General features: G+C 44.6%; 1 protein-coding gene across 1 annotated transcript in view; it reads right to left on the minus strand.

The window, feature by feature from the left end:
* Positions 1-20476, minus strand: part of LOC307041206 (laminin subunit beta-1-like) — a gene marked incomplete at its 5' end in the record, with an annotated part of 28983 nt that overhangs the window by 6736 nt on the left and 1771 nt on the right. The window contains 9 exons of the mRNA XM_079684532.1: positions 2039-2408; positions 8400-8496; positions 8943-9160; positions 10887-11111; positions 16367-16530; positions 16655-16886; positions 18994-19137; positions 19739-19937; positions 20183-20303. Coding sequence (XP_079540658.1) covers positions 2039-2408; positions 8400-8496; positions 8943-9160; positions 10887-11111; positions 16367-16530; positions 16655-16886; positions 18994-19137; positions 19739-19937; positions 20183-20303 — 1770 coding nt within the window. The remainder of the gene's footprint in view (positions 1-2038; positions 2409-8399; positions 8497-8942; positions 9161-10886; positions 11112-16366; positions 16531-16654; positions 16887-18993; positions 19138-19738; positions 19938-20182; positions 20304-20476) is intronic.

The following is a 20476-nucleotide window of genomic DNA, read 5'->3' on the forward strand; positions in this document are numbered from 1 at the left end:
CTCCAGGTTAAAGCTAGTCTCACCTGGTTAGACTGCAGATTAAAGCTAGTCTCACATGGTTAGACTCCAGATTAAAGCTAGTCTCACCTGGTTAGACTCCAGGTTAAAGCTAGTCTCACTTGGTTAGACTCCAGATTAAAGCTAGTCTCATCTGGTTAGACTCCAGGTTAAAGCTAGTCTCACTTGGTTAGACTCCAGATTAAAGCTAGTCTCATCTGGTTAGACTCCAGATTAAAGCTAGTCTCATCTGGTTAGACTCCAGATTAAAGCTAGTCTCACCTGGTTAGACTCCAGGTTAAAGCTAGTCTCACTTGGTTAGACTCCAGATTAAAGCTAGTCTCACCTGGTTAGACTCCAGGTTAAAGCTAGTCTCACCTGGTTAGACTGCAGATTAAAGATAGCCTCACCTGGTTAGACTCCAGTCTAAAGATAGCCTCACCTGGTTAGACTCCAGATTAAAGCTAGTCTCACCTGGTTAGACTCCAGGTTAAAGCTAGTCTCACCTGGTTAGACTCCAGGTTAAAGCTAGTCTCACCTGGTTAGACTCCAGATTAAAGATCGCCTCACCTGGTTAGACTCCAGGTTAAAGCTAGTCTCACTTGGTTAGACTCCAGATTAAAGCTAGTCTCACCTGGTTAGACTCCAGGTTAAAGCTAGTCTCACCTGGTTAGACTCCAGGTTAAAGCTAGTCTCACCTGGTTAGACTCCAGATTAAAGCTAGTCTCACTTGGTTAGACTCCAGTCTAAAGCTAGTCTCACCTGGTTAGACTCCAGATTAAAGCTAGTCTCAATTTGTTAGACTCCAGATTAAAGCTAGTCTCACCTGGTTAGACTCCAATCTAAAGCTAGTCTCACCCGGTTGGACTCCAGATTAAAGATGGTCTCACTTGGTTGGACTCCAGATTAAAGCTAGTCTCACCTGGTTAGACTCCAGATTAAAGCTAGTCTCACCTGGTTAGACTCCAGGTTAAAGATAATCTCACCTGGTTAGACTCCAGTCTAAAGCTAGTCTCACCTGGTTAGACTCCAGATTAAAGCTAGTCTCACCTGGTTAGACTCCAGTCTAAAGCTAGTCTCACTTGGTTAGACTCCAGATTAAAGCTAGTCTCACCTGGTTAGACTCCAATCTAAAGCTAGTCTCACCCGGTTGGACTCCAGATTAAAGATGGTCTCACTTGGTTGGACTCCAGATTAAAGCTAGTCTCACCTGGTTGGACTCCAGATTAAAGCTAGTCTCACCTGGTTAGACTCCAGGTTAAAGATAATCTCACCTGGTTAGACTCCAGTCTAAAGATAGCCTCACCTGGTTAGACTCCAGATTAAAGCTAGTCTCACTTGGTTAGACTCCAGATTAAAGCTAGTCTCACCTGGTTAGACTCCAGGTTAAAGCTAGTCTCACTTGGTTAGACTCCAGTCTAAAGCTAGTCTCACTTGGTTAGACTCCAGTCTAAAGCTAGTCTCACCTGGTTAGACTCCAGATTAAAGCTAGTCTCACCTGGTTAGACTCCAGATTAAAGCTAGTCTCACCTGGTTAGACTCCAATCTAAAGCTAGTCTCACCCGGTTGGACTCCAGATTAAAGATGGTCTCACTTGGTTGGACTCCAGATTAAAGCTAGTCTCACCTGGTTAGACTCCAGGTTAAAGATAATCTCACCTGGTTAGACTCCAGTCTAAAGCTAGCCTCACCTGGTTAGACTCCAGTCTAAAGCTAGTCTCACCTGGTTAGACTCCAGATTAAAGCTAGTCTCACCTGGTTAGACTCCAGTCTAAAGCTAGTCTCACATGGTTAGACTCCAGATTAAAGCTAGTCTCACCTGGTTAGACTCCAGATTAAAGCTAGTCTCACCTGGTTAGACTCCAATCTAAAGCTAGTCTCACCCGGTTGGACTCCAGATTAAAGATGGTCTCACCTGGTTAGACTCCAGGTTAAAGATAATCTCACCTGGTTAGACTCCAGTCTAAAGCTAGTCTCACAATGTTAGACTCCAGTCTACGTTAGCCTCACCTGGTTAGACTCCAGTCTAAAGTTAGTCTCACCTGTTCTGTTGCAGCAGTGCCTGTATTTCGCTCAGAGGTTGCTCTGCAGGGTTCTGGTTCAGGAGGTTCTGGATGTCGTTGATGCTTCTCTCCAGGATGTCGACGGACTTCCTGTACGGCCCAGTGACGCCGCTGGCCTTGATGGCGTTCACCTTGTTGACGAGGCGGTGCGTCTGATTGGTCAGCTGCCCGATGACCTCGTCCCACTCGGAGAAGCACTGGTGGCAGCGCTGGCAGTCGGGGAACGTTCCGGAGAATCCTCGAGCGCAGACATCACACCGAGGACCAGAAACACCGTCAGTACAGACACAGTGACCGTTGCCCCGGTTACACTGAGGCTCGGAGACACCGCGGGGGTCACAGTCGCACGCTGAGGACACACAGGTTTACAATATTATATTTATATTGTATATGAAATGAAGCTGCAGACCAACATAGTTTTATAATATTTTATCATATATCAAAAAATAAAAAGCTTTAAAATCATCTGAATCATGTTGGGGTCAGGAAGTGATGAAGAGTTACACTGCAACACACACACACTGCAACACACACACACACTCTAACACACTGCAACACACATACACCACATCAACCGTGCAGCTTCCTGTGTTGCTGTGTGTGCGTTAAACATCTGGTTTGTATTCCAGTAAAACCAAAGAAAAGCTTCAATAAACATCTTTCTCCTGAGAGGACCCTCACATAGCCTCTCTGTAACCCCCCAGAGGTTCAGACTCATTGTTTCCAGATGTTTCCGGAGGAGGACGTTCCCACAGTGAAGCGTCGAACAGTGACTCAGCAGTTTCTACTTTACCTGAAGCTCATGTTTAGTATCCTTCACTTCCTGTGAGTTAGCTTGCGTTCCTATAATCCAAAAATCAGCTCCTAAATTCTAACCCTATCTCCTATTCATTGACCTCTGAGTGAAAGGTCACGGGGTTAAGGGATAGTGGATAGGAGAATTCAAAAGGACTTAGGAGAAGAGATTGCGGTGCTTTAGAGAATCAACTGCACTTTCACTATCCGACGTGTTTATGATGCGCCAGCGGACGTCATTGTGTGCGTCTGCTGCTGTGGGGAAACTATGGAAACTACAGTTTTCTATACAGAGGACTACAACATGGATGTTTAATAAGAAGGAGGGACTCATCTAGAGACTCTGTGCTCTGATGCTGTTGCTTTATGCTTTATGAACAACAGAGAAACATATTCTTCATGACCAAAGCTGGAATTGAAATAAAAAGGAAAGTGAAACTTCTGCTCGTCACCCTCTCCCTCCGGTCCACATTAATACAAATGATCCCAATACGTATGATTGTATGAAAAGATCTTAAAATCAATACAAATGTATTTATTATAAACGTTAGTCTTTAACACCTATCACTGTGTACATCATTCAACCATCTTTTAAAAGTTGAACAAACCCCACACAGCTCAGTGAAATGTTGACTTTATTTGATCATTTCAGTAAAAACTAACGTTCATATTTCTCTTTTTGATTATAATACTGATGAACGTTCAAAACAAAGCACTTTGGCAACTTACCACATACGTTTTAAAATGCTTAATAAGCACCGTAACTTTCATGATATCATTTCTCCGTCATAATCGGTTGTTTCCGTGAACGGCCGACTGTTGTGTGACGGCAAATGCTGCGGCTGCAATGCATTGTGGGGCAGCATTTTCTCCTCTCCTTTCGGTGAGGGAGGTCCAGTGGTTCCTAAGCTAAAGGAAGTTATAAAGGAAGTTTGAAACCTCCTTTCCTTTCATCTAGAGAAGGGGTTTTCAAAGTGTGGGAAAGTGAGCCTCCCCTCAGAGAACATAAGAACAGCCGCGCCCCCCCTCCCAATTATTATTGATATTATTATTATTATTGTTGTTGTTGTTGTTGTTGTTGTTGTTGCTATAATGCAGGGGTCTTCAATTGCATTTCAAAGAGGTCCAGTAAGAGAACATGAAGACTGTTTCTCTCCTTCTGTCTCGTCTCTGTGTTTGAAGCTATCGTGCTGACTCACTGACTGCACCCATCTGATTGGCTGAGTAGCGTCACCTCCTTAAAACATTAAACAATAACTTTTTAAAACCTTTTTATCTTTGTTTTAAACATATTGTATAAAACTCCCCCACTACTTGGACTATTCCTCGCACCCCTCTAAATAACAAAATATATAAAATATATTTAAAGATCATGTTTAATCATCTGATTCGTCTCATTGTTGTTTTAGTCTGTGTTCTTCTAATTCGTGTCTACAGTGTGTGCCTATTGAGCTGCTTAGAGCCATGTGGGACAAAACCCCACCATGCCCTCCCTCTCCCTGTCTAAGTGAACGGTGATTGTAGAAACTACACTGCGCATGCTCATAATGCCCACAGGGGCAGAGAGCTGCCATCCCCACCATACGTCATCTCATCATTCAGAGCTGATTGGCTGTAAGTACGTGTGCCGCGAAAAGTGTGGTGTGAAGAGGAGGAGAGAGACGCGTCCTAAAACCAGGAAGTAAGCTGCGCTCGGGTTCCCTCCACAAATAGCAATGAGATTTCTCCAGAGGAGAAAATAGCTCCAAATAAGATCTGTGGGAAACGTACCTGTTTGATAAATGCACGTTTTGTTCAGCCGGGTAATATCCACATGTCTACCCTACATTTATCATTTTCTAATCATAAATCTATCGATTAGATTTATGATAGACTTTTGAAACTACAAGAAGATAAGGAGGACTTTTACAAAAAAAGAAATAGAGATGTTTGTCCAGAAGGAGAGCATGGACTTCATCTTTTATTGAAAATGGGATCTTACTAAGAGAGAACAATTCAATATTTAAATGATACAATTACATTTGTTGGGTATCCTTCTGTTGAACTGTCTGTTTAAAATTAATCGAAGCTTCAGACAAAAAAAGCTTTTGAAAATAATATTATATTTTGATTTAGGTCCAAATATAATATTTGTAAACCTGAAGAGTCAGAGGCTCACCAGCCTGAACCTCACTGCAGAAGATATATATAGACATCTACGTTTTTTGGGCCCCACCACTTTTGTACATATAAAAACGCCACTGCGAACACAGGAGGGGGCTTGGCTGTCTACAATTAAAGACGGCTCATTTGAATTCTCCCCAAATATATTGAGGCTGAACCTGAACTTTGAATTCTCTGCTCCCATCATAATCTTGGCGATCTTGTTAAAATTGTGAATGCAGAATAAAAAATACTATGTAACTGGTTTGCAGTTAATAAATGATCCCTTAATGTGGCCAAAACAAATGACATGTTACTCAATACAAAGTCAGAGAGTAGAAATGACTGCATTATACGGATTTCCAATACAGAGATAGAAAAAGTTGGTGCATGTACATGTTTAGGACTGCTTGTTGACTCAATTGGAAGCACCATATAAATTGTGTACAGACTAAACTGTCAAAAACAAAAGGTATTTTGTATCATACTAAGAACATTGTTGAAGAAAAGACACTCTTTATAACAGTCTATTTCTCCCTACCTTTATTACTGCTCCGAAATATGGGGAAACACGTACTCAACAAATCTACAAAAAATAATAACATTTTTTTTAAAAGTATTACGATTCGTCTGTGGCCTTGGTAAATATGAACACACAACTCCCATATTTAAAAAAACTCAATCTATTCAAATGTGTTGATATAGTTCAGCTTAAAGCAGTACTGGTTATGCACAACAATTTCCATAAGAAAATGCCTGCTAACATTCAAAAGCAGTTCCAAACCACAGCGTGAACATACAGTATGAATTTAAAAGAAATCACTTGAAAATAAGTGTTCACAATGTTTATATGCAATTATGCATATATTATTATTATTATTCATTTGCGAAGTACATGTGTACCTATGTATATATTTATATATAGTATTTTAATTTCCAAAAAAAGATAGTTTAAACTGCTATTGACATGTGCAGAAAATGACCCTATATCAGGTTTTCGTATATATATATATAAATATTTATATATATATGCATTTATTGTTTTCCTGCCCTAACTTTTATTTAATTTGTTCTCCTGTTTTCTTTATACTCCTTCATTTCTATACATTTTTGATGCAATAATGCCGCTGTATTAGGATGATGCACGGGAGGGCTGAAGCATAGCTTGTGGAAAGTAGCCCTCCCGTGCATCATCCTAATACAGCAGCATTATTGCGTCAAAAATGTATATATAATTTTGTTTATCTTTGTGTGTATGAATTAAACCTTTTTTGTTTTTCGGATGAATAAAATAAATAAATAAATACTTTCAGTTTGGGGGCCCCCTAGTGGCCGCGGGGGCCCTATGCCCCCACATAGTCCACCTATAGGAAGAAACGGCCCTGCATGAGAATATACCACACACCCAATTACAATAGCATGTTCACTTCACTGCCCTGGAAGTTAATACAGTTGTTGAAGTTGGAACAGTCTGTGGACAGCCGTTCTTCCTCGCTTGTCAGTCGCCGACACCTTCTTACAGAGGACAGGCAAATCTAGCTGCAGCACCACCCGTGTGTTTTCGCACGCCGTGTTCTCAAGACATATTTTTGGAACGAAACTGTGCCTCCTTTTTACACTTAGCCCTACTTTAGTGGGAACAATGAGTCTCTGATGCACACAGGAATACACGCAGACCCTCCTCTGGCTGCAGCCGACCGGCACTTTGATCAGAGTCAATGCGGAAAACCCCCACTCACACAGGTGGAGGTGAAGGAGTGAGCACTCACACAGGCGGAGGTGAAGGAGTGAGCACTCACACAGGCGGAGGTGAAGGAGTGAGCACTCACACAGGCGGAGGTGAAGGAGTGAGCACTCACACAGGCGGAGGTGAAGGGAGTGAGCACTCACACAGGCGGAGGTGAAGGAGTGAGCACTCACACAGGCGGAGGTGAAGGAGTGAGCACTCACACAGGCGGAGGTGAAGGAGTGAGCACTCACACAGGTGGAGGTGAAGGGAGTGAGCACTCACACAGGTGGAGGTGAAGGAGTGAGCACTCACACAGGTGGAGGTGAAGGGAGTGAGCACTCACACAGGCGGAGGTGAAGGGAGTGAGCACTCACACAGGTGGAGGTGAAGGGAGTGAGCACTCACACAGGCGGAGGTGAAGGAGTGAGCACTCACACAGGTGGAGGTGAAGGGAGTGAGCACTCACACAGGCGGAGGTGAAGGAGTGAGCACTCACACAGGCGGAGGTGAAGGGAGTGAGCACTCACACAGGTGGAGGTGAAGGGAGTGAGCACTCACACAGGCGGAGGTGAAGGAGTGAGCACTCACACAGGTGGAGGTGAAGGGAGTGAGCACTCACACAGGTGGAGGTGAAGGAGTGAGCACTCACACAGGTGGAGGTGAAGGGAGTGAGCACTCACACAGGCGGAGGTGAAGGGAGTGAGCACTCACACAGGCGGAGGTGAAGGAGTGAGCACTCACACAGGTGGAGGTGAAGGGAGTGAGCACTCACACAGGCGGAGGTGAAGGAGTGAGCACTCACACAGGCGGAGGTGAAGGGAGTGAGCACTCACACAGGTGGGTGGAGGTGAAGGGAGTGAGCACTCACACAGGTGGAGGTGAAGGGAGTGAGCACTCACACAGGTGGAGGTGAAGGGAGTGAGCACTCACACAGGTGGAGGTGAAGGGAGTGAGCACTCACACAGGCGGAGGTGAAGGAGTGAGCACTCACACAGGTGGAGGTGAAGGGAGTGAGCACTCACACAGGCGGAGGTGAAGGAGTGAGCACTCACACAGGTGGAGGTGAAGGGAATGAGCACTCACACAGGTGGAGGTGAAGGGAATGAGCACTCACACAGGCGGAGGTGAAGGAGTGAGCACTCACACAGGCGGAGGTGAAGGAGTGAGCACTCACACAGGCGGAGGTGAAGGGAGTGAGCACTCACACAGGCGGAGGTGAAGGGAGTGAGCACTCACACAGGTGGGTGGAGGTGAAGGAGTGAGCACTCACACAGGCGGAGGTGAAGGGAGTGAGCACTCACACAGGTGGGTGGAGGTGAAGGAGTGAGCACTCACACAGGCGGAGTCGAAGGGAGTGAGCACTCACAAAGGTGGAGGTGGAGGGAATGAGCATACACCTCGGTCTCCACAGACAGCCAAAAGTGTGCAAGTGCCACTTCACTGGTCTTTTCTCACGCTGCGTCTCCCCTGAAGCTCTCTGGCGCCCCCCTCTCCTGAAGCTCTCTGGCGCCCCCCAGGGGAGGCGCGCCTCACACTTTGAAAACCGCTGATCTAGAGAACCGGCTCTTATCATGGCTGCCACTGACGTACTTTCGGGTCATTTCACTCCGTCAGGAGAGAAACGGACTATTCGACTGCAACCTTAGTATCTCACTTCCTGCAGAGTGAACGTACCGTGACATGTGACCTCGGGTTCTCCCCAGAACATCTCTCTGCACTCGCTGCAGGTTCTCCCTCCGAATCCTGGCCGACAGGAACACTGTCCACTGACCTGAGACAAGAGGATGGGGGGGTAATTCAGAGAGGGTACTTTAGTAAGTAGAAGTACTCAGATATTGTATTTGAGTAAAAGTACTCAGATCTTGTTCTTGAGTAAAAGTAGAAGTACTCAGATCTTTAAACTTGGGTAAAAGTAGAAGTACTCAGGTACTCAGTAGAAGTACTCAGATACAAGAAGTACCAGAGTGTAGGAAGGAATACTCTGTTACAGTAAAAGTCCTGCATTCCAAATGTTCCTAAAATAATAAAAGTATAATCATCAAAATATAGTTGAGGTAGCGACAGTAAAAGTAGTGATTGGGCAGATATTTCAAATCATTAATCCGTTAAGTAATTAAAGGTATTAAATACATGTGGTGGAGTAGAAGTACACAGTAGCAGAAAATTGGAAATACTCCAGTAAAGTTCATTGTACAGTTTAAAGGTGTGTTCAGGTACCTCGTTGCAGGACGTCCCGTACGTGTGTTGGGGGTTACAGGCGCAGGCCTCACAGCCGCGCCCGCTGCCCAGGTTCCAGCTGTCCGCCTCGCAGCGGTCGCACTGTTGCCCGGCAACCAGAGGGAGGCAGGGGCACCGCCCACTCACAGCGTCACACACACACTCTGAGGAGGAGCCACAGCTGGAGGGGTCGCTGCCCAGCCGGTTACACACACACTCTGAGGAGACACACACAGGAACACACCGTCACACACACACTGATGACACACACAGGAACACACCGTCACACACACTCTGATGACACACACAGGAACACACCGTCACACACACACTGATGACACACACAGGAACACACCGTCACACACACTCTGATGACACACACAGGAACACACCGTCACACACACTCTGATGACACACACAGGAACACACACACTCTGAGGAGACACACACAGGAACACACCGTCACACACACACTGATGACACACACAGGAACACACACACTCTGAGGAGACACACACAGGAACACACCGTCACACACACTCTGATGACACACACAGGAACACACACACTCTGAGGAGACACACACAGGAACACACCGTCACACACACTCTGATGACACACACAGGAACACACCGTCACACACACTCTGATGACACACACAGGAACACACCGTCACACACACTCTGATGACACACACAGGAACACACCGTCACACACACTCTGATGACACACACAGGAACACACACACTGATGACACACACAGGAACACACACACTCTGATGACACACACAGGAACACACCGTCACACACACACTCTGATGACACACACAGGAACACACCGTCACACACACACACTGATGACACACACAGGAACACACACACTCTGATGACACACACAGTCACACACACTCTGATGACACACACAGGAACACACACACACTCTGATGACACACACAGGAACACACCGTCACACACACACTCTGAGGAGACACACACAGGAACACACACACACTCTGATGACACACACAGGAACACACCATCACACACACACTGATGACACACACAGGAACACACACACACTGATGACACACACAGGAACACACCGTCACACACACTCTGATGACACACAAAGGAACACACACACACTCTGATGACACACACAGGAACACACACACTCTGATGACACACACAGGAACACACCGTCACACACACTCTGATGACACACAAAGGAACACACACACACTCTGATGACACACACAGGAACACACACACTCTGATGACACACACAGGAACACACACACACTCTGATGACACACACAGGAACACACCGTCACACACACTCTGATGACACACACAGGAACACACCGTCACACACACTCTGATGACACAGAAAGGAACACACACACTCTGATGACACAGACAGGAACACACACACTCTGATGACACACACCGTCACACACACACTCTGATGACACACACCGTCACACACACACACTGATGACACACACAGGAACACACCGTCACACACACTCTGATGACACACACAGGAACACACCGTCACACACACTCTGATGACACACACAGGAACACATCGTCACACACACTCTGATGACACAGACAGGAACACACACACTCTGATGACACACACCGTCACACACACACACTGATGACACACACCGTCACACACACACACTGATGACACACACAGGAACACACCGTCACACACACTCTGATGACACAGACAGGAACACACACACTCTGATGACACACACCGTCACACACACACACTGATGACACACACAGGAACACACCGTCACACACACTCTGATGACACACACAGGAACACACCGTCACACACACATGTGTTGTGTTGCATGGTATAGTATGGTGTTGCACATTGTTGCAATGTGTTGCATGGCGTTGCCACGGTGACAGAGTACTCACTCTTGCAGTCCTGCAGCAGGGCGTTGCCGTAGTAACCGGGGCTGCAGTGCTCGCAGGCGTTGCCCTGGCTGTGGAACCTGCAGCGCAGACAGCGCCCGCTCTGAGGGTCGCAGGCCTCTGGGTCCAGCAGGTCGATGTTGCTGTTGCACCGGCAGGGCGCACACTGCCCCCCCGCCTCCCCGGGGTTACCATAGTAACCAGGGGAGCACTCGTCACAGCGAGCGCCTGCAGAGACACATAGGTCAATATATCAGAATCAAAGTCAGAATCAGATCAGAATCAGAGTCAGATCAGAGTCAGAATCAGAGTCAGATCCGAATCAGAGTCAGATCAGATTCAGAATCAGAATCAGATCAGAGTCAGAATCAGATCAGAGTCAGATCAGAGTCAGAATCAGAGTCAGATCAGAGTCAGAATCAGAGTCAGATCAGAGTCAGAATCAGAGTCAGAGTCAGAGTCAGAATCAGAGTCAGAGTCAGAATCAGATCAGAATCAGAGTCAGATCAGAATCAGATCAGAATCAGAGTCAGATCAGAATCAGATCAGAATCAGAGTCAGATCAGAATCAGATCAGAATCAGAGTCAGAGTCAGAATCAGAGTCAGAGTCAGAGTCAGAGTCAGAATCAGAGTCAGAGTCAGATCAGAGTCAGAGTCAGAATCAGAGTCAGAGTCAGAATCAGATCAGAGTCAGAGTCAGAGTCAGAATCAGAGTCAGAGTCAGATCAGAGTCAGAATCAGATCAGAGTCAGATCAGAGTCAGAATCAGAGTCAGAGTCAGATCAGAGTCAGATCAGAGTCAGAATCAGAGTCAGAGTCAGAATCAGAGTCAGATCAGAGTCAGATCAGAGTCAGATCAGAGTCAGAATCAGAGTCAGAGTCAGAATCAGAGTCAGAGTCAGAATCAGAGTCAGAGTCAGAATCAGATCAGAATCAGAGTCAGAGTCAGAATCAGAGTCAGAGTCAGAGTCAGAATCAGAGTCAGATCAGAATCAGAGTCAGATCAGAATCAGATCAGAATCAGATCAGAGTCAGAGTCAGAATCAGATCAGAATCAGAGTCAGATCAGAATCAGATCAGAATCAGAGTCAGAGTCAGAGTCAGAATCAGATCAGAATCAGAGTCAGATCAGAATCAGATCAGAATCAGATCAGAGTCAGAATCAGATCAGAATCAGAGTCAGATCAGAATCAGAGTCAGAGTCAGATCAGAGTCAGAATCAGAGTCAGAGTCAGATCAGAGTCAGATCAGAGTCAGAGTCAGAATCAGATCAGAATCAGAGTCAGATCAGAATCAGATCAGAATCAGAGTCAGAGTCAGAATCAGATCAGAATCAGAGTCAGATCAGAATCAGATCAGAATCAGATCAGAGTCAGAATCAGATCAGAATCAGAGTCAGAGTCAGAATCAGAGTCAGAGTCAGATCAGAGTCAGAATCAGAGTCAGAGTCAGAGTCAGAATCAGAGTCAGAGTCAGAATCAGAGTCAGATCAGAGTCAGAATCAGATCAGAGTCAGATCAGAGTCAGAATCAGATCAGAATCAGAATCAGAGTCAGAGTCAGAGTCAGAGTCAGAATCAGAGTCAGATCAGAATCAGAGTCAGAGTCAGAGTCAGAATCAGAGTCAGATCAGAATCAGATCAGAATCAGAGTCAGAGTCAGAATCAGAGTCAGAGTCAGATCAGAGTCAGAGTCAGAGTCAGAATCAGAGTCAGAGTCAGATCAGAGTCAGAGTCAGAATCAGAATCAGAGTCAGATCAGAATCAGATCAGAATCAGATCAGAGTCAGAGTCAGAATCAGAGTCAGAATCAGATCAGAGTCAGATCAGAGTCAGAATCAGAGTCAGAGTCAGAATCAGAGTCAGAGTCAGAATCAGATCAGAGTCAGAGTCAGAGTCAGAATCAGAGTCAGAGTCAGATCAGAGTCAGAATCAGAGTCAGAGTCAGAGTCAGAATCAGAGTCAGAGTCAGAATCAGATCAGAGTCAGATCAGAGTCAGAGTCAGAGTCAGAGTCAGAATCAGAATCAGAGTCAGAGTCAGAATCAGAGTCAGATCAGAATCAGATCAGAATCAGAGTCAGAGTCAGAGTCAGAATCAGAGTCAGAGTCAGATCAGAGTCAGAATCAGATCAGAGTCAGATCAGAGTCAGAGTCAGATCAGAGTCAGATCAGAGTCAGAATCAGAGTCAGATCAGAGTCAGAGTCAGATCAAAGTCAGATCAGAGTCAGAATCAGAGTCAGAGTCAGATCAGAGTCAGATCAGAGTCAGAGTCAGATCAGAGTCAGAATCAGATCAGAGTCAGATCAGAGTCAGATCAGAGTCAGAATCAGAGTCAGAGTCAGATCAGAGTCAGAATCAGATCAGAGTCAGATCAGAGTCAGATCAGAGTCAGAATCAGAGTCAGAGTCAGATCAGAGTCAAAATCAGATCAGAGTCAGAGTCAGATCAGAGTCAGATCAGAGTCAGAGTCAGATCAGAGTCAGATCAGAGTCAGAGTCAGATCAGAGTCAGAATCAGAGTCAGAGTCAGATCAGAGTCAGATCCGAGTCAGAGTCAGATCAGAGTCAGATCAGAGTCAGATCAGAGTCAGAGTCAGATCAGAGTCAGAATCAGAGTCAGAGTCAGATCAGAGTCAGATCCGAGTCAGAGTCAGATCAGAGTCAGATCAGAGTCAGATCAGAGTCAGAATCAGAGTCAGAGTCAGATCAGAGTCAGAATCAGAGTCAGATCAGAACCAGGTCAGAGTCAGAGTCAGAATCAGATCAGAGTCAGAGTCAGATCAGAGTCAGAATCAGAGTCAGAGTCAGAACCAGGTCAGAGTCAGAGTCGGAACCAGAGTCAGAGTCAGGTCAGAATCAGAGTAAGAGTCAGAGTCAGAACCAGAGTCAGAGTCAGAATCAGATCAGAGTCAGAGTCAGGTCAGAATCAGAGTCAGAGTCAGATCAGAGTCAGAATCAGAGTCAGAGTCAGAACCAGAGTCAGAGTCAGATCAGAGTCAGAATCAGAGTCAGAGTCAGAGTCAGAACCAGAGTCAGAGTCAGAGTCAGAACCAGAGTCAGAGTCAGAGTCAGAACCAGAGTCAGAGTCAGAGTCGGAACCAGAGTCAGAGTCAGAACCTTTATCCGCCCCACAGTGGGGAAATGCACATTGTTACAGCAGAAAAAGAGCCACAGAGCTTAATGTTAACTAAGAAGCATACAAAAGTTTTAAAGGTCCCATGTCATGGCCATTTCCACTGATCACAATTCCATTGTTGAGGTCTACTAGAATAGATTTATATTGTGCAATTTTTTCAAACTCACATTGGTTTCTCAAACAGCATCTCTGTAAACTGTGTATTCACTGAATTTCACTCTCTGCCTTTAACGGCTCGTTGTAGCTCCAGTAGCTCCAGCCCCCACCCTCCCTGTGAGCACAGTGTGCTCTGATTGGTCGGGACGTTGTGAATCACGCTGAGCTCCGTGGAGGTGTTGTTTCCTTGTTTAGCGATACACAGCAAAACACAGCCAACCTCATCCTGAGCACACATAAAGTCACAGCCAAAGTAAAAACAATAAACGTGTCTTGATATTGATTAAGAAAAAGGTTGATAAACGCTGTGAGAATGGGTCTGCAGAGAGAATGGGTCTGCAGAGAGAACTTCCCAACTGTCTGTTATCAGCCTGCAGCCAGGGAGGAGAGATCAGCAGAGCTGCCTACACTGAGTGTGTGTGTGGATTGGTCAATTTGGACCAATCAGCGGGGGCTTAACGTAACGGCTCCGCGGACGTAACGTAACGGCTCCACGGATTGGCCCATTTAGTTCCGGGTACGTGCTTTCGTAAGCACGTACCCGGAAGAATCAAATGGATGATGACGTTTCACCAACGAGGCGTTTTGGGGAAGGATTTTCTGTGTTAGAGTTTACATGCAGAAAACCCTTCATAACACACAAGGGGACGGGTAATAACCGGAAAAGCATGACATGGGACCTTTAAAGATACAACAATTCTAAAAAAGAAAATTGTAACAATTAACAAAAAACACATCCTGTACCAGTTCTGAGGATTTAGCAGCCAGGTATGTATTACACAGTCATTAACGGCATATATATATATCGCACATAGTTGGTGGTTAACAACAGGGGGTGTTATAGTCTGTGTTATTGTGTGTGTGTGTGTGTGTGTGTGTGTGTGTGTGTGTGTGTGTGTGTGTGTGTGTGTGTGTGTGTGTGTGTGTGTGTGTGTGTGTGTGTCCTCACCGAGTCGATCAGTGTGTATGGAGGGGGAGGGGGGGGGGGTCTACCAGGGTGGTTATATAGTCTGATCTATAAACATGTGTTTCTAAAGAACCTCCAGGCTCCTGTTTTTACCTTCTCTGTTTTACTGGGGCTTTAAATACTGTCAGCCAATCAGAAAGCAGCGTAGTGTGTTTGCTAACACCCTCAGGAGATAGAGAGTTTAATTCAATAATAACAGAGTCTCATCACATTCCTGTTTCCCTCTGTCTGCCCCCCCCCAGGCATGGAAACTGTTAGCTTCCTGCTCAGAGCCTGTAATCATCTCTCAGGTACACCTGGGAAACATCAGCAGTCACACAGTGGCCCTTTCTCATTTCACTAATTCCCCCTCCTCGACTTCTCGACTCCTCGGTCCTCCGGTAGTTACCCGGAAATGAATTTCAGCACGCCATGTTGAAGGACATCTCATTTCTCTAAATGCACTTCGAGGACCGAGGATCGAGCATTGAGGAGGCTCTCTGGAGGAGCTCTAACCGAGGAGACAGGAGGGAGGAGGCTCTCTGGAGGAGCTCTGACCGAGGAGACAGGAGGGAGGAGGCTCTCTGGAGGAGCTCTAACCGAGGAGAGAGGAGAGAGTTTGCATTTGCAACAGGCTTGACGCACGGCCGGACTGACCATTTAGTGCTTCACATAATAAAATACACAACGGCTGTAGCCTGATATGTATCATATGCTTTTGTAGGTGTGTGTGGTGTCGGTGTGGGTTGTACAGTGTGTAGGTGTGTGTGTGTGTGTGTGTGTGTGTGTGTGTGTGTGTGTGTGTGTGTGTGTGTGTGTGTGTGTGTGTGTGTGTGTGTGTGTGTCTGCATACGTAGCCTGTTATTGTCACAGACACAAGGATAGGAGTCGAGGAGGGGAATTAGAGAAATGAGAAAGGGTCAATGAGAGCCTCATCACCTATGTACCTGGTTCAGTGTTAATAAAGTTGTACATGTGTACCTGGTTCAGTGTTAATAAAGTTGTACATGTGTACCTGGTTTAGTGTTAATAAAGTTGTACCTGTGTACCTGGTTCAGTGTTAATAAAGTTGTACATGTTTACCTGGTTCAGTGTTAATAAAGTTGTACATGTGTACCTGGTTCAGTGTTAATAAAGTTGTACCTGTGTACCTGTCTCAGTGTTAATAAAGTTGTACCTGTGTACCTGGTTCAGTGTTAATAAAGTTGTACCTGTGTACCTGTCTCAGTGTTAATAAAGTTGTACCTTTGTATCCCGTGTTGCAGACACAGACGGCGTGCTGAGAGTCGTCTCCACGGTAACAGCTTCCTGCAAACTGCCGCAGGCTGCCGGGGCCGTCGGGACACCTGCAGGGCCGGCAGTGGTCACCTGACCCCAACACCGGGTCGCCATAGTAACCATCCAGACACCTGGGGAGAGAGGGGTATCTCACCTGTCAGTGTGTGTTTTATAAATGTGTGTCTCACCTGTGAGTGTATGTTGTGTGAAGGTGTATCTCACCTGTCAGTGTGTGTTTTATAGTGTGTGTCTTACCTGTCGCAGGTGTGTCCCGTGCTGTGGTCCCTGCAGGTGAGGCAGCGGCCGGTGAGGGGCTCGCAGGCGTCGCTGTGTCCGTTACAGGAGCAGGGTCTGCAGGAGGGGAAGCCCCAGAACCCCGGGAGACACCCAGAGCACTGACGCCCAGACGCTCCAGACACACACACACACTGACCTGACAGCTGATCACAGAACTCACTCTGAGAGCCCTGAGGGTCACACTCACACGCTGCACACACACACACACACACACACACACACACACACACACACACACACACACACACACACACACACACACACACACACACACACACACACACACACACACACACACACACACACACACACACACAGTTATTGTACATTCTGTATGCTCAGCAGAACTGCATGTGTAAGTGAGATTAAGGACGACCTGTGTGAAACCTGAATAAACTGAAACCAGGATTAACTGATATGAAATATTTGGTTGCTCTTTCTTATTGTTTCCAATCAGTTCATTGGTTCAACCCATTTTGAAACTTATTATGAAAGTGTTATTCCTGATTTGTAATGAAAGTGTTATTCCTGATTTGTTAGGAAAGTGTTATTCCTGATTTGTTATGAAAGTGTTATTCCTGATTTGTTATGAAAGTGTTATTCCTGATTTGTTATGAAAGTGTTATTCCTGATTTATTATGAAAGTGTTATTCCTGATTTGTTATTAAAGTGTTATTCCTGATTTGTAATGAAAGTGTTATTCCTGATTTGTTATGAAAGTGTTATTCCTGATTTGTAATGAAAGTGTTATTCCTGATTTGTTATTAAAGTGTTATTCCTGATTTGTAATGAAAGTGTTATTCCTAATTTGTTATTAAAGTGTTATTCCTGATTTGTAATGAAAGTGTTATTCCTGATTTGTTATGAAAGTGTTATTCCTGATTTATTATGAAAGTGTTATTCCTGATTTGTTATTAAAGTGTTATTCCTGATTTGTAATGAAAGTGTTATTCCTGATTTGTTATGAAAGTGTTATTCCTGATTTGTTATTAAAGTGTTATTCCTGATTTGTTATGAAAGTGTTATTCCTGATTTGTTAGGAAAGTGTTATTCCTGATTTGTTATGAAAGTGTTATTCCTGATTTGTTATGAAAGTGTTATTCCTGATTTGTTATGAAAGTGTTATTCCTGATTTGTTATGAAAGTGTTATTCCTGATTTGTTATTAAAGTGTTATTCCTGATTTGTTAGGAAAGTGTTATTCCTGATTTGTTATGAAAGTGTTATTCCTGATTTGTTATGAAAGTGTTATTCCTGATTTGTTATTAAAGTGTTATTCCTGATTTGTTATGAAAGTGTTATTCCTGATTTGTTAGGAAAGTGTTATTCCTGATTTGTAATGAAAGTGTTATTCCTGATTTGTAATGAAAGTGTTATTCCTCATTTGTAATGAAAGTGTTATTCCTGATTTGTAATGAAAGTGTTATTCCTGATTTGTTATGAAAGTGTTATTCCTGATTTGTTATGAAAGTGTTATTCCTGATTTGTTATTAAAGTGTTATTCCTGATTTGTTATGAAAGTGTTATTCCTGATTTGTTATGAAAGTGTTATTCCTGATTTGTTATGAAAGTGTTATTCCTGATTTGTTAGGAAAGTGTTATTCCTGATTTGTTATGAAAGTGTTATTCCTGATTTGTTATGAAAGTGTTATTCCTGATTTGTAATGAAAGTGTTATTCCTGATTTGTAATGAAAGTGTTATTCCTGATTTGTTATGAAAGTGTTATTCCTGATTTGTTATGAAAGTGTTATTCCTGATTTGTTATTAAAGTGTTATTCATGATTTGTAATGAAAGTGTTATTCCTGATTTGTTATGAAAGTGTTATTCCTGATTTGTAATGAAAGTGTTATTCCTGATTTGTTATGAAAGTGTTATTCCTGATTTGTTATTAAAGTGCTATTCCTGATTTGTTATTAAAGTGCTATTCCTGATTTTTTATGAAAGTGCTATTCCTGATTTGTTATTAAAGTGTTATTCCTGATTTGTTATTAAAGTGTTATTCCTGATTTGTTATTAAAGTGTTATTCCTGATTTGTTATGAAAGTGTTATTCCTGATTTGTTATGAAAGTGTTATTCCTGATTTGTTATTAAAGTGTTATTCCTGATTTGTTATGAAAGTGCTATTCCTGATTTTTTATGAAAGTGCTATTCCTGATTTGTTATGAAAGTGTTATTCCTGATTTGTTATGAAAGTGCTATTCCTGATTTTTTATGAAAGTGATATTCCTCATTTGTTATGAAAGTGTTATTCCTCATTTGTCATGAAAGTGTTATTCCTGATGTCTCAATGCTGACCTCTGCAGCCGCTGGGTCCGAACTGGAAGGTGGTCGGGCTGCAGGAGTCACAGTTCCTCCCTGAGACGTTGGGTCTGCAGTGGCACTGACCTCCACTCGGATCACAAACTGTGCTCAGAGAGCCCTGAGGGTCACAGCGGCACTCTGAGAGAGGGAGGACGAGATAGGAGTTAGAGGAGATCACACACTGTGCTCAGAGAGCCCCGAGGGTCACACACACACACACACACACACACACACACACACACACACACACACACACACACACACACACACACACACACACACACACACACACACACACACACACACACACACACACCCTTTAAGATGACTCTTTAAGATGACTCTTTAAGGCAGTGTTTCTCAAACTTTTTCATACCAAGGACCACTTAACCAATAAAAAAACACTCGCGTCCCACCTAACTCCACAAATATCCAAAAACACATAGTTTTTTACAAATCGCCTGAAAATGGTACAAACAAGTGGCCACATGTGTGATGAAGGTGTTGCGCTGGGCTATATCATGCATTCGAAAGTGAAACTTAAGCTCGCTCCATTGCGGAGATATTCCCGTGAGAGTGTGGAAAACTTGTATTTATTTATTTATTTCAAATGTGAAATGTTACCGATATACTCACGGACCACTAGGGGGCACTCACGGACCACCAGTGGTCCGCGGACCACACTTTGAGAAGCACTGCTTTAAGGTGACTCTTCAGGTGACTCTTTAAAGTGGACTACCTTTAGCTCCCTGGTGCAGCATGGCAGAGATGCTGAAGATGAAGTTCCTGCAGATGTCGGTGGTCGGAGACTTGACGACGCTCTGACTGTTCTCCAGACAGCGATAACGCTGAAACGTTTCCCAGCCGCTGTTCCCGCTGGAGTCTCCTCCCTCTGAAGAGAAGAGATCCATGTTCTTACAGTGAGGCATCAGCACGATCTGCAGGGGACAAGAGACATTAATACCATGTGCAGAGGACAAGAGACATTAATACCATCTGCAGGGGACAAGAGACATTAATACCATGTGCAGAGGACAAGAGACATTAATACCATGTGCAGAGGACAAGAGACATTAATACCATCTGCAGAGGACAAGAGACATGAATGTGTGTGTGTGTGTGTGTGTGTGTGTGTGTGTGTGTGTGTGTGTGTGTGTGTGTGTGTGTGTGTGTGTGTCCTCACCGAGTCGATCAGTGTGTATGGAGACTGCACGTCACTGAGCGGACTGTAGAGCGGCAGACTGAGACGTATGGTGTAGTTCAGAGACGCCTCGAAACACACGGGGCGAGACAGGGAAACGTGCCTGAAGACAGACCATAATAAGACCATACAGACCATAATACACAGTGTTATACAGACCATAATACACAGTGTTATACAGACCATAATACACAGTGTTATACAGACCATAATACACAGTGTTATACAGACCATAATACACAGTGTTATACAGACCATACAGACCATAATACACAG

Source organism: Notothenia rossii (assembly GCF_949606895.1).
Source record: "Notothenia rossii genome assembly, chromosome: 5".
Lineage (NCBI taxonomy): Eukaryota > Metazoa > Chordata > Actinopteri > Perciformes > Nototheniidae > Notothenia > Notothenia rossii.